Genomic DNA, 26195 nt, shown 5'->3' on the forward strand with positions numbered 1-26195 from the left:
GTCACTAACATTGGAATTGCTGGGCAATCGGAACTATTTTAGAATACCGGTACATACCTGGCTTGGTGATACAATTAAATTTTTTTTTCTGATTTTACTTGCCAATTCCTCACCACTATTCTTGATTTCCCATGGTAGCAGTGACCAACAGAAAAAAAAATGACCACAGTGAGTAATAACTTTATTTATTGGTCAATAAGAGGAAGGATTTCAAATATGTTAAGTCCAAGTGGACACCTATTTATAAAAGTCCTCATATTCCATGTGGAATTGCCAGCATTTCCTCCTTAATTCTCAATATAGGGAAGTCCTGAATTTCCCAGCTACCCCCTGATGTTGGACTTTGGTTTGGGTCAAAGATTCATTGAAAGTTTCTGTAGTTTTCCAATGGTCACCTGAGAAAATCTGCCCACTGTTCAATGACCCCATTCATTTCAATGGAGAGAAACTGCAGTAAAAATGAAAGCCAAGCTTTAGTTAACTTAAAAAAGTGAAATGCATGCAAATGTTTACTGCCTATTTAAAAAAAAAATTTAATAGTTAAGTACACTATAAAAATTAACGTTTTAATGTTTGTGACTGGATTTGCTAGATAATATTATTTTTATTGCAATACTTTGATCACTTTCAGGACTTAGTCAGTTTGAGCCTGTTATTTACAAAGTATTTTTTAAACTGCTGAGAAAGAATTTAAGGTATACATGCTGCTTTGTTTTTAGAAACCAAGTAATCATGTCCATACTAACTATGACAGCATTATTGAAGACAAAAAAAGACCCATCGTTGGACAGAAATCAAAAAAGAAAATGTGAACAGAAAGGAAAGAAAAACATTGGAAGAAAAATTGAAAGTCAAATTCACAATGAAGCTAGCTGCTTAAAACAATCATGTCCACTTTGACATTTTAGTCCACATAATTTTTCACAGTAATAATGAAATCTGAGCTTATTGCTCTATCCAGCCAAATATGGTAATAACTGATAAATGGCCAGAAAAGTCCCCTGAAAGAATCATTTTCTCTTACTTCTTAATATTCAATTTTAGTTTTTTGTATTCTCTGGTTAGGTCTTTGACAGTCTTCATGAGCTGATTCTTTTCTGTCAAAATGTCAAATGTTTTCAGCTCTTCTGCCAGTTGCTGTAGAGCCTGTAGGTCTCTTTTTTGCTTCACCATTTCTGTGCTGGTCTCCTGTGATAAACAAACACATGATCACTTGCAATTAAAAATGATTGTCTTTTACACGTTTAAATGAACTGCTCTTTGAATAAAAATAATAAAATGAATTCTTTCTCAATCTCCTTAAATAAATATAAAATAATTCTGATAAACAGCATCAAGGGGAAAGAAATGATCAAATTAACATATTTATCAAAAGTAGGTGTCATCTGAGAGAAATAATCCAACAATGAAAAATAAACTAAGAACACTTCAAATTCAGTAAAAAACAGTTTGTATTTTTGGGAAAAAATCAGAACTTATTTTGCACCTGCTCCCCTTCAAGATACTGCTGGTGGATTACATTCTCCAGCCATTTTCATGTAGTGAAGGAACTTTATTCGGTTTGGAGAGCGAGGCTGGTTTGGAGGGTGGGATGATGTTTCATACTTTCAAACCAGCAAGAATGGTATTATACACCCAAGTTAGCTCTGTGCATATTGAAGAGGGGATTAAGAGGGGAACCTGGAGCCAATTACGCTGCTATGAACTCAATGGTCTTATTCCTTTGGGTTTTGTGATTTAGGACATGCTGCTAAAGAACCTTGGTGAGCTTTACACTGCATCCAATAGACAGTGCACACAACCATGGTGTTATGCCAAAAACTATAGAATTCATGCGTAAGTTAGGAGATCAAGTGAACTGCACTATTATGAATGGAATTATACATCCTTGACATTTGTGTAGCTGTGCAAATATTGCCATCTTTTGCCCCTTCTGTGGAAGCTTCTTGGTTGCCACATTTAACTCATGAGCTATGAGAACTCACAGATTTGAAGGGGAAAAAAGTTATCTTCAATCTCGAATAGTAATAGTGTTCAACTATTGCAGATCCCATCAGACTCATTATCTGCCTTGTAGTTAGAGGTTTGGGCAGCCAATCCCCTCTGAACATCCAGCCTCCTTCTTGTTTGAGTACCTATGACAATTGTGTGTCTATTCTAGTTCAGATTTGAGTATGAAGGTTGGTGAGAAGAATAGGAGCACATCCATAGAAAGTGATCAAGTCCTTGCTTATCCACATTAACACTGGTGTGGCACACATGTTGGCGAAGTGGAAGTATCATCATCTATCAATGAGGTATTTAATTTTCACCTCCACAAGGGAAATGTAAGGATGAGTTATAAATGGCCAAAATGAATTATATTTAGGCATGGACTTCTTCATTATCTAGAGTTGTGAATGGGGTTGGACATAGAAAGTCATTTAAATCGTTGTGTCTTGGCACTGCATTACATGAAATATTTTTTCTACCATTTGAAAGAAATGAACATTGATGCATTCAAGCTAGAAGCAGAAGTTTGCAAACAGCATATTCACCAGCATTTTCTGTGAAAATCGAGCAATATCTTGATTGGCATCTCCTCCAGTTGCCAGGCTCTGAGATTTGCTTTCCATGAACTGTCCAATGTCCTGCACGAGTTTTTCAAACTGCTCCACTTTAGGTAGCAGTTTCCTCAATGTCTCCTCCTTTGCCTGCTGTTCACTGCCCACTGCTTGCACTTGACTATTCAACTGCATTAACTTCTTTGGCAGTGAGGAAGCAGTTGCTCTATCTGTATTTTCAATAAAGACACGAACCATTTCCTGGATTGTTTCAATGCTGCTTTGATGACTTGCAATATCCTGCTTTAATTTCTGAAAAGTTTTAGAAAACAAATTCTTATTTAAAATATTATTCATATTTTGACTTCATGCACACATTCCAATTTTACTAATAAATAACCATTGCTTTTTTCCAGTTTTCTGTTGATTGAAATGAGTGTTTGTACTTATAAGAGAAAAACCTAACCATTGGGAGGTATTTTTAACTCACTTACCAACCAGCAAGGAAACATTTTAGGCTGAATTATGAAACTGTGGACATAAGCCCTGATAAAGCTATCATAGCTTCCCAAATTAACAATTTAACTGATCTAAAAAGCAAAAGCCTAGCAGAAAACTCACAGTATTTTGGGCAAGGGTATCTTGGATGGCAGCAGATGATAATGGTAAATTTTCCTGAATTTTCAAATTCTCTTCAATACTTTTCAACCAGGTTAGAAGGTTATCCAAACCTTCTTGGACATTTTGTGACTGAGATATTGACACTTGCAATTTCTTGTTGTACTCTGAAACAATCTCGGACAAACTCTTGTACCTCTGTGCAATGGCATCTAAAAGAAACATAAGGTTCTGTTACACAAAGAGTCTTCAAAAATTTTACCACAAAGATTCAGTGATTTCACACACTTTTTTTTTGTCTTGGAGAAACAAATATGAACTATGTGTTTTGTAATATCTAAAGCAATACAGAGACATAAGATGATGAGAGAAAAGTAGTATCAAAAAGTGAGCAAGGAATGAAAAAAAGGTTGAGGGAAATCAGAGTGAAATGCCAGATGAGTAAAATGAGGAATAGGGAAATTTGCAAAAGTAAATGGAGAGAGAAATAGAGCGAGTTGTGCAACTCTTTGTTGAAAACAAGTTTACTTCAACTCCTTTTACTCATCAAGAGGAGCAGGCAAAGTGGGTGGAGGGTGGGGCGGGGAGGAGCAGCAAACACAAAGAATATTCTGCTCAATAGGGAAGACTGACTGCAGCTGCTAACGTTCTCACCAGAACTGTATCGTGCCCTGTTGGGGTGCTCAGATGCATGGTTCTTCAGTGCACTCCCAACAGAGCATGAAAAATCACCTCTCATTGTGGGTCTTTGAGCCATCCCAGCTCAAATACTTCCTTGACTGCATCATTGCCAGATGTTCAAACTTGGTAAATGCCCGATGCTTAACACTAACTATATAATTTCTACATAACTATTTTAATACATTTCTATTAATATCTGATAAACGAGACAAATGCATTTTTCAGAAAAAATTAGAAATTCTAACGAATCTGACATTTAGGAAATAAAGCAGAAATATAGAAAATGAGCTGATAAAGCATCTGGAAAAAGAAAAGGAACATTAAAATTTCAATTAATCCAAGTTCAATACAGTTTGTGACTTAACTGTTCTGCCAGCATTTAAAAAAAATTAATTTCATATTTCCAGTGTATTTATATTTTTCTATTATTGAAAGTTGTCTGGTTTCTGATCAATTTCCTCCTCATTTGATGAGCAATGAACAGGTATAGCATAACTGGAGCCTAATTGCTTTAATAACAATGTCAGTGGATCATTTTCAAAGAATTCCCTGCAGGAATTCCCATTTGCTGCTATTTTCAATACTCCAAATATGGTTCTTAATTCAGTACTTATCACGCAACAATTTTATAAGACCTAACACTTCAACTATGCGCCACTCTGGCAGAAATAAAAATCCTTCAATAAATACACATTTGCAATACAATTGGGATTCTGGCATACAAGTCTGAATCACTAACCACAATTCAGTGGAGAAAGGCCTCCTCAAGTACTATTGAACATTCTTAAATACTGCATTTTATTCAAACATGTACATAGTTCTTTAGTAGATGATCATTTCATTTATTTTAAAGTTTTCAGAGCTGTTTATGAAATGATAGCATATTTATGACGTGCTATGTAAAGATGATTCAACATTTAAAATACAATCAATTGCAATAAATACTTCAGAATGGTTCAAAAAGGTTAGTTGATCACCACTATTAACCATATAACCATATAACCACTTACAGCACAGAACAAGCCAGTTCGGCCCTACTAGTCCATGCCGTAACAAATCCCCACCCTCCTAGTCCCACTGCCCAGCACCCGGTCCATACCCCTCCAGTCTTCTCCTCTCCATGTAACTATCCAGTCTTTCCTTAAATGTAACCAATGATCCCGCCTCGACCACGTCTGTCGGAAGCTCATTCCACATCCCCACCGCCCTTTGCGTCAAGAAATTTCCCCTCATGTTCCCCTTATAATTTTCCCCCTTCAATCTTAAACCATGCCCTCTAGTTTCAATCTCCCCCACTCTTAATTGAAAAAGCCTATCCACGTTTACTCTGTCTGTCCCTTTTAAAATCTTAAACACCTCTATCAAGTCCCCTCTCAATCTTCTACACTCCAGAGAAAAAAGCCCCAGTCTGCACAACCTTTCCCTGTAACTCAAACCTTGAAATCCTGTCAACATTCTCGTGAACCTTCTCTGCACTCTATCTATTTTGTTTATATCTTTCCTATAATTTGGTGACCAAAACTGTACACAGTACTCTAAATTTGGCCTCACCAATGCCTTGTACAATTTCATCATAACCTCCCTACTCTTGAATTCAGTACTCCGATTTATGAAGGCCAACATTCCAAATGCCTTCTTCGCCGCATCATCTACCTGAGTATCAGCCTTGAGGGTACTATTTACCACAACTCCTAAATCCCTTTGTTGCTCTGCACATCTCAATAGCCTACCATTTAATGCATATGACCTATTTATTTTTGCATATATTGAAAATGTATAATTTACTAGCAGGAAGCATTACTTTTATTTGTTGGAATTAAAGAACCACATTTTAATATAAGCAGCAAATATTGAAATGGTACCTGCTGTTTGTCGAATTTGACTTTCATTCGGAACAAGGTCATCATCCAAGAACCGTAGGGAGTTTGCTGCTTCGTGTAACTTTTCTACTCTAACTTCATGTTCAGCAATTTCTCCTTGAAGGGCCTGTGATTGCAAAATTACACAATGACACATCCACAATATAATTAATATTTATTTCTGTATCTCTTAGATTAGCTGTATTTCAAGATTAGGTGTATTTCAATATTATCCTGAAGTGTCATGGAAATACACCAACTGTTAAGGTGATCCTATAAAATTATCATAAATACCAACAACACTATGGCCTACTTTGGGGGTGAGAATATTATAATTTGCAAGGACTAGTAAACACAGAATATTGGAATTTTGCCACACCCAGATCAAAATTTATATTTATTATTATTTATTTATGCTTCTAAGTATTTTTAAGTATTTAATATGTCTAGTGTTTGAACATTTTCTGATTTTTATCTAGTCTACATGTGACTCCAGTCTCTTGACTAGCCAAGAAGTACCTTTGCAATCGACAAAGATCACAAGAAAATGTTTAAAAATTTTATGATACTTCACATACATGCAAAAATTGAAGCTTAGATTTAGTCACGTCAACAATGGTAAAATAATGCTGAAGTATGCATTTGGCTTTTCAGCATTAATTGACATAGATTTAGCTGCAAAAGGATATTCTCCATAATTGTTTTTTTTAAGCTTGTGTACCTTTACTCATGATATCCCACGTCCCAATCCATGATCCTTCACAGTCAAATAGGTGATGTCCCTCAACAATCCTACCTGGTAGCAACTCCTACTCCCATTTAAGCTCTTAATGGCACAGAGCTTTACCTCATCATCATCAATCCCAAGCCATTTACTGGCAATAAATAGTCTGACTTTTTTCCTGACAGAATGAGCAGAATACTCTGCAAATAAATAATGCAAAAACTGAAACTATTGATTTGTCTTTCTTACGTAAATTCCAATTACTTAAACATCAACTCCATTGATCATAACGCCATTATGGAGAAGGATAGGTTTGGTCCTCGAGTTGAAATTCTATATTGGAGAAAGGGCAATTTTGAGGAAATGAGAAAGGATCTAGAGAGCGTGGACTGGGATAAGCTGTTTTCAGGCAAGGATGTGCGAGGTAGGTGGCATTTCACCTTCAAAGGTGAAATTTTGAAAGAACAAAGTTTGTATGTTCCTATCAAGAATTAAAGCAAAGTTTAGCAGACATAGGGATCCTTCATTTTAGAGAGATATTGGGAATATGGTTCAGAAAAAGAGAGGTGTAGACATCATAGAGCAAATGAGGTACTTGAATATAAAAAAAAATCCCAAGAAAAATGTCAAGAAGAAATCAGGAAGGCTATCTGGATGATAACATAGTAAATTGGATCAGCAAGTTTGCAGATGACACTAAGATTGGAGGTTTGCGGACAACGAAGAAGGTGTTCAAAGCTTGCAGAGGTATCTGGATCGGCTGGTAAAATGGGATGAAAAATGGCAGATAGAATTTAATGCAGACAAATGTGAGGTGTTGCATTTTGGAAGGACAAACCAAAAAAGGACATATTCAGTAAATGGTAGGGCAATGAGGAGTGTGAACTAAAGATAAGGTACGAAATAAAAAAATATGTATTTATAAAGTACCTTCTTCAGTCTTACACCTGTCACATTTCGAGGAAATGTTAAGAGTAAAATTTAGCCAATTGAACCTTTGAGAAGTAAGCTCGATGCACTACCTTAAATTGTAAAAGCGAATGTCGGGCATGCAAAGATGAATTTACCAATTTTAAGATAAAATCCCATGTAGCATCCAAAAATGAAAGTTGAAGATCTTTCACCCACAATTTTTAAATCTTATCTAGGGAATTAGCCCTCGTCTTTAATAATAAGTCATATATAGCTGATATCAACTTTTTTTTGATTCGGTTTAAAAGTAAAGATTACCCCTATCATATTTATAACAAGGTAGAACAGAGGAATCTGAGAATACAGATATATCATTCTCTGAAAGTAGTGTCACAGGTGAATAGGATTGTAAAGAGATCTTTCGGCATATTGGCCTTCATAAATCAAAATATTGAATATAGGGGTTGGGATGTTATGGTAAAGTTGTTTAAGACATTGGTGAGGCCACATTTGGAGCATTGTGTGCAGTTTTGGTCACCTAACTACAGGAAAGATAGCAATAAGGTAGAAAGAGTGCAAAGAAGATTACTAGGATGTTACCCAAGCTTCAGGAACTGAGTTACAGGGAAAGATTAAATAGGTTAGGACTTTATTCCCTGCAGCAAAGATGAACGAGGGAGATTTGATAGAGGTATTTAAAATTATGAGGGCGAAAGAGAGAGTAAATATAGGTAGGGTTTTTCCACTTGAGGGCAGGAGAAATACAAACTAAAGGACATGGGTTAAGTTTGAAAGGGGAAAATTTTAAAGGGAACATAAGGGGGAACTTCTTCAGACAGAGAGTGACAGGAGTATGGTGCCAGCTGAAGTGGTGAATGCAGGCTCAATTTTAACATTTAAAAAGAATTTGAACAAGTACATGGTAGGAGAGGTATGGAGGGCTATGGACTGGGTGCAGGTCAGCGGGACTAGGCAGAAAATGGTTCGGCACAGACTAGAAGGACTGAAGGGGCCTGTTTCTGTGCTGTAATATTCTATAGTTCGAATACTTCTTCAGAATAATCCAAACTCTTTGCAATCTTGCAAAGAAATCTGACCTCAAAATGAGCCCCAAATCACCACTTTCCTCCCACCTTCTTCACCTACACCTGATACCTTCATCTATGATGTTATCATCTTAACATGATGTTATCATCTCTAGACCTGATGATTCCATTAATCCTTTGCTGACCTCCCTTATTTTGCTATTATAAACTTGGAGGTAATCCAAAATTCTGGTACCAATGTCCTTCGTCACCAGGCCTCATTTAATCATCAATACAGATAACCTAAAATCTGTGGAAACACATACTATGTGATGAAAAATTTGCACACAATGATAGCAGAACTGTTTGGCTTCTTCGAAAAGTTTCAAAAATCATCCCACTACCTGGAAGCAAGTTGGCCGTTGATTCTTCATCAAGCTCCCATTAAAATATGATGACGGTGGATTTAAAATAGATCAGCTTCCTTATTCAGACATCCAACTTACAAATGGCGTTAACCCCATTATTTGATGTGCACATTAACATTATTTCAAGTCATTCATGTTTCTACTTGTAAATCAGATTATGCAGCGATTTATGAAATAACAACTTTAATTTACCGTGATATCTTCAAGCTCTTTCTGCAAGCTTTCTGGGTTAGAAGAGATTGTTTCTAATGGAAGCATAATTCCAGTTGTTTCTGAGCTATCCAGCCACAAACATAGCTCATCAGCAATCTCCTGGAAATGTTGATATTTCTCTAACATATTGGTTAGACGAGTGCCAAGTTGACTGCACTATGAATGAAATGAATAAATGATTATATGGATTTTAAAAATTTACAATTTTGGTCATGCTGTCAAATATTGAGTGCTCAATCTATCCAAAATGGGTCAGGCATACATTACTGGTCCATTACTTAAACTAACAAGTTAACAAAATTCAATAATTTTATGCTCCCTACTAACAATAATATAATATATAACAATTTAGAGCCATTTAATCTGTGCTGGCTTCGTAGCACGGAGACACGGACCGGCCCACAAAATGGCTGATGAACACGGCGACCACGCGGACCTTGGAGTGACACCGGCTGTTGCCCCAAGTGACCTCCTACATGGCGGGAAGATGGGGAATTGTGGTGGGAACGCCAGCCCATCCCAGGCCAGTGCTCAAATGAGGCAAGGCCCTGACGTCAGCGCCTGGGGTCTCTATAAACATTTTTGGCCAGTGCAATAAACCAATCTGGATTTCAAGCTTTTGGTGTGCTGTCGTTCTTCTCCAAATTCGTGTAGCACAAACACTACCATATAAGACTCACGCAATAGTCAAGCCTTTTGGACAAAATTTTCGGGGGGGGGGGGAGCGCGTGGGAGGTTCGACTTTTATATGGGTCATACTTTTGACCATAGTAAATGCCTGCGTCATTCAAGGCATAGGGAGCTTAGATAGCTGGGACCGAGTGCCAAGACAATACTCAGGATGTCGGGAGATTGGATGGGCGGGTGAGGTGAGGATCTGCAGTCAGGATATCAGGAGCTCGGTGGGTGGGCTGGTGGCTGGGTATCAGGAGGTCAGATGGGTAGGCAGGCGATCGGGGCATTGCGAGCTCAGATGGGTGGGCGAAAATCCACAGTCGGAGCGTCGGGAGCTCCAGTAGGCAGTCGGGGCAAGGATTAGTGGTCAGGACGTTGGGAGCTCAGATGGGCGGCTCCAAAAATAGGTGGGAGTCGACTTTACACAGGTCATATGGAAAACACTTGATTTTTGCGCCAAAAAATAGGGGAGGGGGGGGCAAGTATTACATGGGATTGACATTGCATTAATACAATTAATAGTACATCCCTTTCTTTCCCTATAATCTTTTCAATTTAGTCCATAACATTTTTAAATGTATTACTGAATTTATTTCCACTAGCTCTTCCAGAGATCCATTGTGCCAGCCAGCTTGGGACTCCCATGCAAATGTAGAAGTTTTCAAGTTGCTGGGTAAACTCCGTTAACATTTTCCCAACTCTAATTCATGGGTTGATTCTGCTGCAGGAGTTTAAAAGTGAGCAAGTTTGCTGAGGTCCCCCAGCATTTACGCTTGGAATTCTACATTCAGATCCAATATCAGGTTAAACTTTGCAGAGGGGCAACAAACCTGAATGATTTTAAAACAGAAAAAAAGTAAGGAAGTCCTATTGCAGCTTTACGAAATATTACTTCAGCTGCAATTGGAGAATTGTGTGCAATTCTGGTTGCCCCATTATTGAAAGGAGGTGGAAAGGGGAGAGTGGTTTACCAGGATGTCATCAAGTGGACAGGGTAAGTGGAGAGTTGAAAAAACCTGAGATTGTTCAGACAAGTGTTTTTTTTTTTACACAGAATGGGAAATTCATGGAAAGGCTTTTGGGGTGGTGTAGACACATGACATGACTGTGCAGGGAATGGAGGGATATGTATCAAATGCATGCAACAGTGTTTTAGTTTAATTTGTGTATCAAGTCCAATGGAGACATCTTAGGCCAAAATGCCTGTTAATGTTCTGTACTGTACATTTTATGTCAATAAAACTTTTAATTGCTATTTTTAGTTTGCTTTAAAAATCTGAAGGTCATGAAAATACAGAAGCATCGAAAACCTTTAACAGCTGTAGTGTGTCAGTGAAAATTTCACAGAAAAAATTCTTGGGTAGGGCTTGTTCTGGCCCACCACTCTTATGCATTTCTGTTATGCCTTTCAAACCTCAGGACATTCTGAGCCAGCTAGATGACCCTTGCAGATTGGACACATTATACCTTGTTCAGAGACAAATGTACGTGGTGAGGGCCAGAGTCAGGAAAATCTTTACCAGTTATGATCTATTGATTTTCCAGAAAGAAAATTAGAGCACATATTATCTAATTATCCAACTCAAGTGAGTTTGAGTACTAAGAGAGATCCATAATGCTTAAAACAGTTGATAATTATTACTGTTGTTCATGGTTATTATTAATTGGAACCGTAAACTGTCCCCAGAGGTTATCAGTTGGTCTTATAACTTACACAAGTTTGTCAATCTACATGCACTCCAATTACCGATCTTAAGCATAAATGGAATTTTCAGTAACAATGCATGACCTTAAATGACATTATACTTAAAAATAAGAGCCATACTTTTGATTGAAGTGTCCTATAACGATCATTGGCATCTTTTAACTTCTCCTTCACTCGTGTGCTTGTAGTAGAGGGATCAACTGAGGCCTTCAAATCTTCATTTGCATTAGCTTCTGCAAACGCATCTGCAGCATCCAAGACCTTTTGCCCAGAGATTGTGATATATCTGAGATCCCCTTTGTGAGAAATAACATCTTCAAAGAAAAAGTTGTGCTTCTCAAGTTTGAATTTTAATGAATTGGAGTCCATTTCACCAGCTTTTATCTCTTCTAGTTCATACTCGGACTGAATTAGCCAGGCCTCAAATTCGCCATGATCTGTTTAAAGAAATATGATGATCAAATATTTAAGTTGGTTATTATTAAATGTTCTAAAACATTGGAAATGGTCAAAAAATATTCTAAATGATTTAGACTTTGGGACATTGACAGGATCCTGTAATAGTTACAAGACAGGTTTAGTTCAAACTACATGTAGCTTTGTTGTCTTATTTAGAATTCTTTTCACTTTCACTACATAGAATTTTATTGAAATTTGGAAATGAAATCTATTCACTTACCTTTTTGAAACTTTTGGAGTTCTTCCTGCAGGGCATGAACATGTTTCAATTGAGTGTCTGCATGTAATAATGCTGTCTCGTACTGCTCCTTCAAATCATTCAAATTATTCTGCAGCTGTTTTTTCTCTTCTGGCAAAAGATTATGGCCATGTTTGTCCAGGAATGACTGAGCTGACTGCGTGGCTAATACAAAAGCTTGTTCTTGTGATAACAACTTTTCTTGATGTTCCTAGAAAAAAAGCAATACTAAGTTAATTTTTATTGCTCCAAGTTGTCTTGGGGAGGCAGGATTTCTATTCATTGCATTTACAATTGAAATAAAATATTCCGTTTTCCCAATTTACTAAAAATCAGTGTACAAAAACACCTTCAAACACACGCAAGAGAAAGAAAAGAATGGACTCAGTAGAATTTCTGGTGTAATTTTGTTGAATGACAACATTGTCTGACTGGCTTAATGCAACCTAGATTGTATACCTAAAATGGATGAGAGGGGGGGGTGGGGGGGTGGTTTGGGAGGAAAGGGGGGGGGGAGAGAAAAAGTCACTGTATATGTGTGAAAAGAAATAGTGTATATCATGGCTAATGTGATTTATGGTGTGAAAAATAAAAAAAAATTAAAATATAAAAAAAAACACACGCAAGAGATTTGATTCAAGTCTAGAACTTGAATGATAAGCATATCAGAGGCTTAATCAATTAATTAAAAATTTTTTGACATACAGCACAGTAACAAGCCATTCAGCCCACAAGTCCGTGCCACCCAATTTACACCTAATTAACCAACAATCCCTGGTACCTTTAGGATGATGGGAGGAAACCAGAGCCCCCAGGGATAACCCATGCAGATACGGAGAGAACATACAAACTCCTTACAGTCAGCGCAGGATTCATACCCTGGTCCCGATCACTGCTGCAGTAAAGGCATTGTGCTAACCACCATGCCAACTGTGTGGCCCTAAATCCATTGCTTTTGTGTAAAAGGATGAATCATGCTGAAAATAGGTGTATAAATAGAATATATTTAACTTGACTAACAAGAAAATAAATCTCTACTACTAAAATTTGTATACATTTCCTTCTGAATCAAACACTTCTATTTAAACTCAATGACAATAAATACTTGCCATTTGAATTTATTTCATTCTTATCTTTGCATTCAGAAATGTAATACTCTTTCATAACTTTATGGTTTTTATCCTGATCATTTTGTTCAACATCCTTTAGTCTTTACAAGACTTTATTCAAGTCGCCTTATTCCAAAACAGGCTGTGAACTGCACACAGAGCAATAATTTGTGCGCATATTAAGCAATGTTTTACTAAAAGAAGTTAAAGCCAATTGGCAAATGTTTAATGTTTCTGCTCTTTTTCTCTTTACTATTAAAACATGACTGAAGCACTGCATATTACAGAATGACAAACATGAAAATCAATGCATATTTTAGTGAAAGCATTCTAGGTCATTGTTATTTGCAGATTCATTTTTCAAGATGCAGGTGTCACTGCCAAGGCCTAAATTTATCAGTTCTACCTAACTGTCTTCAATGTCATCAAGGACCATTTTCTTGGCAAGGTTGTCTGACAAAGTTGTAAGGGTGGGAGTTCTGAATTTACCCCTGAAATGGAGAACAAATGGCAATTCATTTCTCAGTTAGAATGGAGTGCAACTTGGAGGGGAAGCAGCAAGTAGTTGTTTTTCTATACATGTACTATACGTCCCTCTCAATGTCAGGCGACACCTGTTTGGGAGATCTCGTAGTTCAGTGTTCTGTTGATAGTATATAGAACAGTGAAAAGTAGGTGGAAGTGATGACGGATGGAATGCCAATCAAGCCAGCTGCTTTGTTCAGCTGCTGTTGAGATTCTTGCGCCCTTTTGGAATTGTACTCATCCAGTCAAGTGGGGAGCAATGGTTAGCCACCTACTGCTTGCCTCTGACCTGCTTTGGTTATCACAGTACTCAAGAAGTTAGTCCATATTAAGACCACAGCAGTAATGAGATCCGGAGTGATGTGACAAAACCCAATTTGAGTACCAGTATGCAGGTTAATTGGTGAGCAACGCCACTTTTTAACACAGTTGACTACACTTTCCATTGGGTGGCTGATTAAATAGAGTATTAATTAGCCAGAATGGGTTTGTCCTGCTTTTAGTAGATGGGCCATATACCTGAACAATTTTCCACTTTGTCAGAAGGATGTTAGTGGAACAAGAGGTGCAAGAAAACCTGCAGTTCTTCAGTACTTTGAATGTAATGTGGTCTGGTCCTAATTCTTTGTTGTATTTGGTGCTCCTGAGTAAATCAAATGGGATGAAGGTAATTTGTGATGGAGTTGGAAGAAATCATGCACTAGGCAGTTCTGATTGAACATGGTATAAACCTCAACTTTGTTATTCAAAAGCTGTGGCCTACCTCCATTGAGAATGAGGATACCCTTGGTGCCTCTTTTTCTGTTTACTGTTCCTGACTGATCATGAAGGACTGGAGAGCTCAAATCTCATCTGCGATTAATTCTGTCTTTGGCATGCTATTTTATTTTCTGCTTTGCATGCGTATCGTAGTGTTGTAACATTACCAGATTGGCACCTCATTTATCTGTAAACATGTTGTTCTAGCATGTGTATCTGTATTCCTTATTAAACCAGGGTGATTACTCAGCTTGGTTGTAATGGGAGATCAAGTGATGATAAGTTTACTTTTTCCCACTGATGCTAAAGGTATCTTTTGGCTACTGTGTTTCAAACTGTCAATTTATTCTGAATCTATCCCATTTGGCACAATGGTAGTACCACACCGCAGAACTGAGGGAGCCCATGGAGTAAAATGGGATGCCTCTTTCCCTGTGGCAGTAGTTTCTACTCCTGCTGTCATCAACAGATCCATCTACAACAGATAAATTGTTTCAGCTAGGTTGTGTAGGCTTATTCATTCTCTTTTTTGAATATTTTATTTTTGTTATTTTTCAAAAAATATACATAGTAACATTTTAAATATACACTATATTAAACTTTTCTCACAAACACAGCAAAAACAAAACAGTCCTTCCCTCCCTTCCATACATACAGATCCATTCACCATCAGAGATTACATACATTTTAAGTATATACAATTGGGGAAACTACATTTTTGTATATATCATAGTTACTTTTATATGCTTTTTTGATCCATTTTATTGTTGTATCTGGGGCCCTATGTGCTCGAGGTGTGGCTGCCAAGACCTTTACAAAAGTGTCATATCTATTCTAAGTTAAATGTGATTTTTTTTTCCCCATAGTTAAACAGCTGCTCATTTCCGTAGTCTATCGTGCTATGAGTAGGGGGGAAGTCGGACTTTCAAGAGATTGCGATACATTTTTTTTTGTTACTGCCAATGCCAATTAAGCCAGCTGCTTTGCTTTGCTGTTGAGATCCTTGGGCCCTTTTGGAATTGTACTCATACAGTCAATTTTATAAATTAGATTTGATATTTGGTCAATTTATTGCTTATTTCCATGAAATCACCTGATAGGTATAGCTCTAGGTTGTCAGTGAAGGCCATTCCTGTTATCCTAGTTAATTTTTCTGCAATTTCTTGCCAAAATGACCTGGCTTACTCTCCTGGGTTGAGTGGACAAGCAGTGACTTTGCTACACCAGAATTCATTCCAGTGGTATATTTTTTTTCATCCCTTTTTAGTTCTGAAATGGCAGTTGTGAATGGTTTGCATGTCCAATTAAGAAGGTTATAAAGAGTTAATCACATTTTTGGGAGCCTGGAGTCACCAAAATGGGAAAGAAGGTTCTTCCCCTAAAAACATTAATGTCTAGATTATATGACAAGGACAGAATTACTGAGGTTAACAGTTTTTTTTTTAAGAAGCTGCCATGGTGAGATTGTTAGTCCAGGCTCACTTTGTGAGCATCTTCAATCACTGCTCCGTCACTGGTTAGTTAATCATATTGCCATCATCCTTCATAATTTGCATAACTGGACCAGAGCAAAGAACAGAAAGTAGGACTTTCCTATAGTTAGAAAAGGATCTTGAAGGTCTTTGAATATGATTGGGATAAGACAGTCAAAATTCAATTCAAACTTATTTGGAACATCGGTCAGTCACTATTCAAGTTAACTTTTTAGGTCAATAACCTTTCATCAAATCTGTTCTGATTAGGGTAGTTCTGATGAAAAGTCCTATCCAAAATATTTTTTAAATTGTTCATATGTGCACTTGTCTAGGAAGTGTTCATACCTTCAGTGCATGTTGCTGTTGGTTCAGTTTTCCTCCCATGTCAGCTAAAGTATCCATCACATCATTCTGGTCTTGCAGCTGCAAACCATTACCTAACGCATCAAATTCATCTTCATTGACACAAACTCCATCTTGTTCCCCCTGGGGCCGTGCATGAGAATGCGATATTGCCTGTTGTCCCACAGCTGACAACCATTCCAAAAGACCATATATTTTAATCTTATTTTCTTCGAGTTCCTCTTCTGTTTTTGCCTACAAATCACAAAATTATGTTAGTTTGAGGATATGACAGCAAATATGAATAAGAACATGGCAGCAATTAGATATTCCCTCATCTTTTTTTGCAAACCCTTGGGATTGAGGATGGTGCTAGGCCTCCTGAGTAGAAAATGCCGGTTTATAAATTGTGGCCTTTGCACGCCACTGCAAACAAATATGCACATGGGCAAACAAATGGTCTTGCTCAGTCTTGGTCTAATTGACACACTACACAGACACACTGACACCCTTTAACCAAACACACAATGACATCCACATAATCTTGCCCACTTCCTTTTAGCTCCCAGCTTCTGTCTCCCCAACCTTGCCCATTTTCCCACAATTCTTCACTCACAATTCAATTTGTCTTTCCTTGTGCAAGGCCACTCTCATCACCTTCTTCAGGTTTGGTCCCTTATTGCCAATCACTCTTACAACCTCTCCACCCCTCAAGCAGCCTTGTTCCAAAGTTTGTGGCCTACCCTATAACTCATGACTGCCTCCCAAAAAATGTTGGGAAAATCTTCAGTTACATGCCCATGCTCTGCATTTTGGAGATGACTCCATTACTCAGGATCCTAATGCACAGTAAATATGATCACCACTTTTCCTCCTACTCTTCAGCCAACTAAAAGGCCAAATACAAATTAACTCTCAGTTCCTCTACAACCAATCACAAATGCTCACATTGCTGCACACAAGATCCATCTGCATCATTATACTTAATAAGCTAACCTGTACAGGAAAGTTATTTTAGAACAAGGATAATAATTAACTTATGTTCTTAGTCATTTTTAGAAGGATCTGTCTTTCAGAATTCTGTGCATTATGGCTATAATTATAAAATTGCCATTTTCCATGCAACTACAAAACTAGGAAATGACAGGCATCATCCAAGTATTAAATTGCAACGACTTAACTATTTGAAACTGCTTCAACATTGTTTACCAGATTTACACTAGTGCAGTACAATACAACCCGTTTTGCAATTTTATGGAGCACATTTTATGTGAATTAAGTCATTTTTTAATTTTTATTTTAAAGTAATTTGTGAATTTCCTAAGGACAATTTACGATTCCCCAAACTTCCACAACTTGGGGGTACATTGCACCACTTATCAACATTTCTACAGATTTTCTCTTGGGTATTACCTTCTCAGTTTCTTGCTGGACAGCTTTGGTTAAGGCACTGTCTACTTGTTTCTGTAGTTTATTAGCTCTTTGATTCAAGTCTTTGTTCTGAGCCTTAATTTCCAACAGTTTTGTTTCAATTTTTGTCAATTCTTCTGCATCTAGCTTTCCCTGGTTCTCCTCCAATAAATGTTCTGTGGCTTTGATTACATTCTCTAAAACAGCAGTACGCGATTGCATATCTTTTTGTAATGCCTGAGAGAAAATAACAAAAACAATTTAGTATAATTCTCTAGAAAAAAAACAATAAAAGTAAAAAAAAAGACAATAAGTCTTGTATATTTCCTGCTTGAATCAATCCAGTTCCTGTAGCCTTGTTTTGAGCACACTTCAAAACAAAAGATTACCCACACAATTATAAAGGGTTTCACTCCAATAAAAGTGCTCCATTCTATTTTGGTTATTGAAACTTTCCAGCTAATCACCTGTGAAAAGTATCTTCCTATTATTCTTTATTCTCTGGAAGAAATTTCAATGCATTCTTCAATATTTTAGTTTACCTTTTCCCCTTCTTGTTTATAAATCTCCATATGAGTTCCCAAGGTTAAGTTGGTTAGTTTCTATAGCTGGAATATAGTGCTCAGTTGCAAATATCTGTTCATGATCAAACTTAAATCACTAGTCTCTGAACAGAATTTTTTCTCAAGATATGTCTGTGGCTGAAAAATTAATGACAGTAAAACCCTTGGTATCCGGCACCTATGGGGATTGGTAGATGACAGATAAGTAATTTTTCGGTTGCTTGAGATTGTGTGCTGTGTGATTGGCAAACTAACGGCCATATTTTTTAGGTATTTATTTTCAGTGATTTTCTTTTTTGCCGGTTGCTTGACACTACTAGTTGTTTGTATTCCTATTTTTTCTAAAGAGTTTCAAGTCATCAATGTTTTCAAGTCCTCAAATAAAGGATAAAGATTATTCTACTGTGGTAGAGTAGCTGAAAAATATTTATATTGATGCCTTTGTGCTTTCATTTGTAAAAAAGTTTTCAGAATGACTTCTCCATTATGCTATAAACACACTGCTACTTTAATACCATAACCTTTTTTTTTTAAATCTTGCAACTTTTCACAACACAGAAGTCAACCATTTATTTCAATACTATGCTCTTCATGAATGTCCATTGTTAGAAAGCTTTGATCTTAATTTGTCAAGTGTTTAATATAACTTACCCTCAAATATAAAATGCCAGTTAGCTCCTGTACATTTTGGTCGCAGTATATCCAATTTATGGATCAACTGTGTCACCTGATCCCATCTCCCCTGAACCTAACACTTTGATTATCCTTCCAGTTTCTGCCCCAGCTGGAATCACAGGCTGAGCCACTACTGTCCTAGTTGGAATGAAACTGCACAAGCTGCTATCCCAGCAGACGTGCTCGGCGGGCAGCAACCTCCTTTGAAGAAGACCGCAGAGCCCACCTCACTGACAAAAGACAAAGGAGGAAAAACCCAACACCCAACCCCAACCAACAAATTTTCCCCTGCAACCGTGTCTGCCTGTCCCGCAGCGGACTTGTCAGCCACAAACGAGCCTGCAGCTGACGTGGACATTTACCCCTCCATAAATCTTCGTCCGCGAAGCCAAGCCAAAGAAAGAACTTAGCTACTGATCCTCTCTCAGTTGAGGAGACTGCTCGAGTTATTACACAAATAGTAAATAGTAAGTACCATGCAACAAGTTTTGCGTTACTTAACGGGTTTTGCACCATCTGTGTTTATGAATTTCTATGGAATTGCCTCACTTAATGGAAAATTGAGAGTCAAGTGTACTTCTTGTGAAAACTAACTTTCCATTCAAATCAACCTCACAGAAAAAATTCTCACTTTAATTCATTATTATATTTACAAAACCCTAATTCACAGCTGGAAGCTATCTTAAACTTTGCTTTTTTAAAAACAATGCTATTGACCTGTTATTACTGTTTTTACAGATCTGTTCTTCCAGAAATCTATACTTTTCTACTCCTTTCAGGTATTTGTCTGGCGCAGATTCTTTGCACGTGTTGATGGTACACATGCTGGGAGAGTGGGGGGGGGGGAAAGAGTGTATATTTCTGTTGTTGCGAGGGGGGGGGGAAGATGAGTAGTGTGGATTCTTAAAAATGACTGAATTTATTTAATGAGATACAGAGAGGTGAGGGGAGAGGAAGGAAAGGGGAGATAGGGAGGGAGTAAAGAGGGGAAGAGGGAAGGGGAAAGAGAGGGAGGGGGAAAAGGGGCAAAGAAGAAGGGCAAAGAATTCCATCCCAATAGCGAATCATGATCTGCTGAATATCCAAAGTTTTCTACATTTACTGATTTTCATCATCTGCAGATTTTTTCAATTATGTTTAAATATTATTTTTTGCTTTACAGTCATCATGCAATCCAGTAAGCTTCTGGAAAATATTACTCTTTAAAATACGCACTTTGTCAAGAACTTTCTTTTTGAAATCTATGTGGACTATTTCATTATATTTTCAGTTGATATGTTCTTATTCTTTGATTTTCACATGAACACGTCATTATCTTTTTCAGCATTAATGTTCTGTACATCTTGCACATACTGCCTTCCTGCATAAATATATACGAGCAATCCCTAATACCGAAGTTGGTACTTGTCACGGAAAGTGGATTATATCCAGTAAAACCATTGTTATCTGAATTTAAGCAAACAGCAAAAAAAATTAAAAATTGCAGAAAATAATTAGTAAAAAATACAGAAGTTTAAAATTGGCGCACCTCGCCATTAGTTCACCAATCACATGACACACCATCTCAAGCGAACTGAAAAATTAACTTAACCAGCATTTAACAATACCCATAGGGGCAAGATACCAGGGTTTTATTGCATTTGCTGGGGCCATTCAAAATACAAGACCATCTTCCTTGACTCTTGCCTTTTTTTGCCATTCTTCAAATCTGATGCTGAAAAAGCAAAATTAATGCAAAAGATGCTCTGTATATAATTGCCATTACAAACCTGAATTGAATTTTGTTGTTCATGGAGAGCTGGTAGATCACATTCAGTAACTGCCACCTGGTGATTGGCAACCACATGAGCTGTCTGAGTCAGCCATGCACCAAGCTCATCCAGCTTTTGCTTGCATTCCTCCTGTTGCTCCTGTCGAGTCTGTAAAGAAACAAAAAGCATATATTTCCCTTCTCCACTCATGTGTGCCAAATTCTCAAAAAAGACATTTTGAAATAAACTTAATGATGTCTATAGAATGCCCCTGGCTGAGTTAACACAATAGATCTGTGCAGATTTTTGAAACAAGCCAATACGATTTGAGTGAATTCAATAAAATTCATTATTCACATGAAGTTGTGCAAGTGGCCAACAAACCACCAAACCATGTTAGAAATCCACAACTCTGGATTCAAACATCATTGGCAATTGATTTGGAATATTTAAATCCTGAAAAAGATTTTGAAAGCTGTCCTTGAAAGGTAATGTGATATATTACTAGATGGATGCATCTGGCTTGATTACATTTTAATGCACATGACTTCATGCCAGATGAAGGAAAATTGACACATTGTGTTGCCAATTAGAACTCCATGTAGTATGACATGCAGATAAAAAGCTTTCACTGCAGATTCAGATATCTGTTAATTTTCAAAGAGCTGCTTCACAAGCAATTTGTTGTCACCTCCAGCCTTAAGATATGTTATAGACACCACCTTGTGAATTAGTACAATTGAGCAGGATGTGTCACAAATACACAGAGAAGCCACTGTGTGGAGATTTCACAGAAATACATTTTAGAAGCAGTAAAGAATCAGTTGTTATTGAACGACAATGACAAGAACTATTAGCATGTGGTCTTGCAGTTAAAAACCACAGTTAACACTTCAATGACCATTTTCAGATCCACTGCAAAGCATTATCTTCATTACGTGAGCCATGGCGGTTAACGGAACAAAAGTATCTGGAAAAAGCAAGGCAAAATACGTTACAAGATTGACCCAATGAACATTGGTTAGAGGGTTACTGAAGGCATTGCAACTGAACAAAAGACACAAGGACAATCCACACAGATATTCAGATATCACAACTATAGACAATACACACAAGGCTGAGGCTTTTGACTGAAATTTGATTAAAGGCAAATCAAGGATTCTTGGTGCATCTTTACTAAGAGCCCCGAAGGAAGTCAAGTTCAATCACAGGTACACTTTCATTCCATGGATTCAAATTTCATAGAATTTCTAATGAATAGTTGGGTCATGCAGAATTTTGCCCAGTTTACAATAACCATACTGAAATCAGCCAGTGTCCTCCTACCAATGTTTGTATCATCTGAATACAGAGTAGAGAGGAAAATACATTAGCCATAAATCAAATGGCAGTATAGACTCGATTGGTTGAATGGCCTAATTCTGGTTCTATGTCTTACAGTCTTCTATAGATTGTCAAACAACTCACTTTATTTATTTCTAACTTAATTGACTTGTACACATCTATTTGCAACAAAATTCAATTGGATGGTGTCAGATTAGCACATTTTCCATTCTATTGGACATTATTTAATCAATTTTCCAAAGGACTTTTAATTCACTTTTTAAAAAGATGAAGTAGGGAATGGCCACCAGAAGTAGATAAGGGGGTGCAATAACTGGGAACCTAGTAACCATGAGGGGAAATGCTGATACAAGGTGGAGCAGATTGGGAAATGGGAACCCAAGCCCCAGTACGTGGTTGGAGAATGCAGGAACCAAGCCCCATGTGAGTTGGAAGGGAGCACCAGAACTGCAGCCTCAATATGTGGAGAGGAACATGACCATCAGGGACCCAATAATGGAAAAGGTAAACTGGAACTGTGGCACTAGTGAGTAAAAAATGCAAATATTACAAGGTGATCCAGAGTCCAATCCATCAGAATTTCCAAATTTTGGATAGATGATCAGATTTGGGATTTCAAATAAAGCAATTTTTTTGCTATTGACTTACAATTTAGAATGTTCTTTTCAATTTTTCAGCTGGTTGGGTTTGAAATGTATATATTTAATATAATTACATTTATGGAGAAAATTCTTAGAGATAGTACTTATAAACATCTGGATAGACAGGGTCTGATCAGGAGCACTCAACATGGATTTGTGGGAGGAAGGTCATGTTTGACCAATCTGATTGAATTTTTTGAAGAGGTGACTAGGAATGTGGATGAGGGTAGCGCAGTGGATGTTGTCTATATGGACTTCAGTAAGGCCTTCGATAAGGTACCACATGGAAGGTTAGTTAAGAAGGTGCAGTCTTTAGGTATAAATTTTGAGATAGTCAAATGGATTGAACATTGGCTGAAAGGGAGAGGCCAGAGAGTGGCAGTGGATAATTGTCTGTCAGGTTGGAGGCCGGTGACCAGTGGTGTGCCTCAAGGATCTGTATTGGGCCCATTGTTGATCGTTATATACATTAATGATCTAGATGATGGGGTGGTGAATTGGATTAGTAAATATGCAGACGATACTAAGATAGGTGGAATAGTGGATAATGAAGAAGGTTTTCAAGGATTGCAGAGGGATTTGGGCTGCTTAGAAAAGTGGGCTGAAAAATGGCAGATGGAATTTAATGCTGATAAGTGTGAGGTGCTTCATTTTGGTAAGAAGAATCAGAACAGGACATACGTGGTAAATGGGAGAGCATTGATGAATGCAGAAGAGCAGAAAGATTTAGGAGTAACGGTACATTGTTCCCTGAAGGTAGAAACTCACGTGAATAGGGTGGTGAAGAAGGCTTTTAGTATGCTGGCCTTTATCAATCATTGCATGGAATATAGGAGTTGGGAGGTGATGTTGAGACTGTATAAGACGTTGGTGCAGCCTAATTTGGAGTTCTGTGTGCAGTTCTGGTCGCCTAATTATAGGAAGGATATAAACAGAGTGGAGAGAGTGCAGAGAAGGTTTACCAGAATGTTACCTGGGTTTAAGCATCTAGAGTATAGGGAGAGATTGGACAGATTAGGTCTTTATTCTTTGGAGCGTAGAAGGTTGAGAGGGGATTTGATAGAAGTATTTAAGATTATGAAAGGGATAGACAGAGTGGATGTGGATAGAGTATTTCCGTTAAGAGGAGGAAAGATTAAAACAAGAGGACATGAGTTAAGAATTAAGGGGCAGAGGTTTAGAGGTAACATGAGGGGGAACTTCTTTACTCAGAGAGTGGTAGCCGTGTGGAATGAGCTTCCGGGAGAAATAGTGGCGGCGGAGTCAATTGTATTATTTAAGAAAAGGTTGGACAGGTATATGGATGAGAAGAAGATGGAGGGTTATGGGCATTGTGCATGGAGGTGGGACTAGAGAGGGGTGTTTGGTTCGGTGCGGACTAGAAGGGCCTAATGGCCTGTTTCCGTGCTGTAAATTGTTATGTTATGTTATTTTTGTTCATTGTCTGATTAATGCATTATATCCCACTTGACACTTTAGAATTACTTATACAAGAGATAAGATACTGTATATTAAAGTAAATTGCTGGCTGCTCCAAACCTTCTTAGATTCCACAAACATTTTATTCTGAAGTTGAGGATCTGATGCTTCTGTTGGTGCCTCACTTTTTTCAGAAATATCTCTGAATAACATGTGTGGCTCATTTAATAGTTTCTGCAACTGTTGGCTTTGATGAGGATTTAAGTCTGGGGCATAGGCAGCACTAAAAAACTGGGTATCAAAATCCCCTTCAACAGTATATTCTTTAGTGTGTGACAAAGATTCCTTTAGCTCCTAGAAAAGAAAGGGAGGACTCATTAACATGTTCAAAATCATATATGGCAAAACCATTTTGCTATTGAATTAAACACCCTGAAAAAGTTAACAAATAGAGCACCTCCAAAGCCTGTTATTTTTGTTCATTAAATTGAAAAGGAATTTTCATTCATTTAGAATGACAATTTCATTGAAATACCAAACACTGAAGAGGTGTTTATTTTATGACTGATGTTGAATTAGTGGGCTGAAACACTTGTCTTAGTTATGATGACGATTCAAATTTAAATCTAATATCTTATGCCCAGATGAAAAATAGATCAAAACTTATATTTACATTTATTATTTCATCAATCAAAAATCCTGAAGTTTTCATTATCAAATAAATGATGTCAGCTCTTTTATTATTTATAAAATTAAAAGTAAGCATGTGTAAAACCTTTTTTCCATTCAGAAAAAAAGCCAATACTTTCTCCCATTCCCCATTCCCCCTCCCCCCCCCCCCCCCCAACCCATTTGTTTCTTCTCATTTTAACATTTTTTGCTTTTGGACAGAATGACAGTGAAAAATAAAATCAGTTATTACAAGATATGAATACCAAACCTTGAGAATAGTTTACTACCTCAAATGGCAAATGTGGAGGACTGAAAATACAAGCATAATTTTGTCTCCTTTCCAGTATCAAAGAGTAACAGTGGCCGAAATTTGTGATGGTTCAAGTAAGACAGAGATAAGTTGGTCATTGATAGATTCATGGCATATATTAACAAGATGTTACAGTAGAAATAGATCAGCAACTACACCAATACACCTAGGTTTGCAACATTCATCTAACGTTGAACATTGATGTTCACTGATTGTAATATAATAATTTATCTTTGATTATTTGTTAACCTTACCAACGTTATATTAAACTAATCACGGATAATACACATAAAGGGAGGGAGAACACTAAATAGAGATAGTTGTCAACTTTTTTTAAAATTTGAAATTCCACATGTTACTCAGCTTACTTTCTTAGTTGCCAGTCTATTTATTAAATCTTCATGCCTAGTTTTGGACTCCTCACAGACTGAGGAAAATGATATCTGTAAGCTTTTTGAATCTTTCTCAAGTGCCTTCAGTAGTTGAGTAGGTACATTTTCTCTGCATCCTTCAAGGATTTTATTAACTGTCACCAGTTCTTGATCAATCTGGACTGATAGGTTTTCAAGTTCTGCCTCAAAACCCTAAAAACAAAGAAACACTGTGAAAGGGCATCTGCATCTTCAATTATGAAAATAAATCAGATATCAAGATAAATAAACAAACGCAAATTAAAACTAAAGCAGAGTTCAGTTCTGTTTTGAAAATCTCGTGAAATGGTGCAAGACACCAACCTGAGTTTCAATGCGGACAAGTTGAAAGAGATGAAAGTGTGGACTTTAAGTGGACCAGGATCAACCACCTTCCACTACACATCAGTAACTTAGCAGTGGAGAGAGTAGAGCACCAAGTTCCTTAGAGTCCACTTAAAAGTGATCGATTGTAGACACACATCTCTTCACTCGTCAGAAAGGCCAAACTGCACTGCAACTGCACTTCTTGAGAAGACTGAAGCAGGCAAGGCTACTGGCCATCATCATGTCAACCTTCTACAGGAGCTCTATTGAGAGTGCCCTGATCAGCTGCATCACAGTGTGGCACTGTTGCTGTAGAACAGAGGTTTTCAAACTTTTGCTTTGCATTCACATACCACCTTAAATACCATATTTGACAGCATATA

At 37.4% G+C, this 26195-nt stretch overlaps 1 protein-coding gene across 15 annotated transcripts in view; it reads right to left on the reverse strand.

Moving 5' to 3' along the window:
- macf1a (microtubule actin crosslinking factor 1a) overlaps positions 1-26195 on the reverse strand; it is a 535539-nt gene that overhangs the window by 155218 nt on the left and 354126 nt on the right. For 13 of the 15 annotated variants that reach the window (XM_069895733.1, XM_069895734.1, XM_069895729.1 and 10 more), the window contains 12 exons: positions 25444-25659; positions 24214-24447; positions 20708-20857; positions 17704-17937; positions 16294-16545; positions 12063-12291; positions 11504-11820; positions 8983-9159; positions 5705-5828; positions 3165-3373; positions 2538-2855; positions 1025-1188 (listed from right to left, as the gene is read on the reverse strand). In XM_069895733.1, the coding sequence (XP_069751834.1) occupies positions 1025-1188; positions 2538-2855; positions 3165-3373; positions 5705-5828; positions 8983-9159; positions 11504-11820; positions 12063-12291; positions 16294-16545; positions 17704-17937; positions 20708-20857; positions 24214-24447; positions 25444-25659 (2624 nt within the window). The remainder of the gene's footprint in view (positions 1-1024; positions 1189-2537; positions 2856-3164; positions 3374-5704; positions 5829-8982; positions 9160-11503; positions 11821-12062; positions 12292-16293; positions 16546-17703; positions 17938-20707; positions 20858-24213; positions 24448-25443; positions 25660-26195) is intronic. The other 2 variants (XM_069895735.1, XM_069895736.1) reach the window with 1 other exon arrangement.

Source organism: Narcine bancroftii, chromosome 8 (assembly GCF_036971445.1).
Source record: "Narcine bancroftii isolate sNarBan1 chromosome 8, sNarBan1.hap1, whole genome shotgun sequence".
NCBI lineage: Eukaryota > Metazoa > Chordata > Chondrichthyes > Torpediniformes > Narcinidae > Narcine > Narcine bancroftii.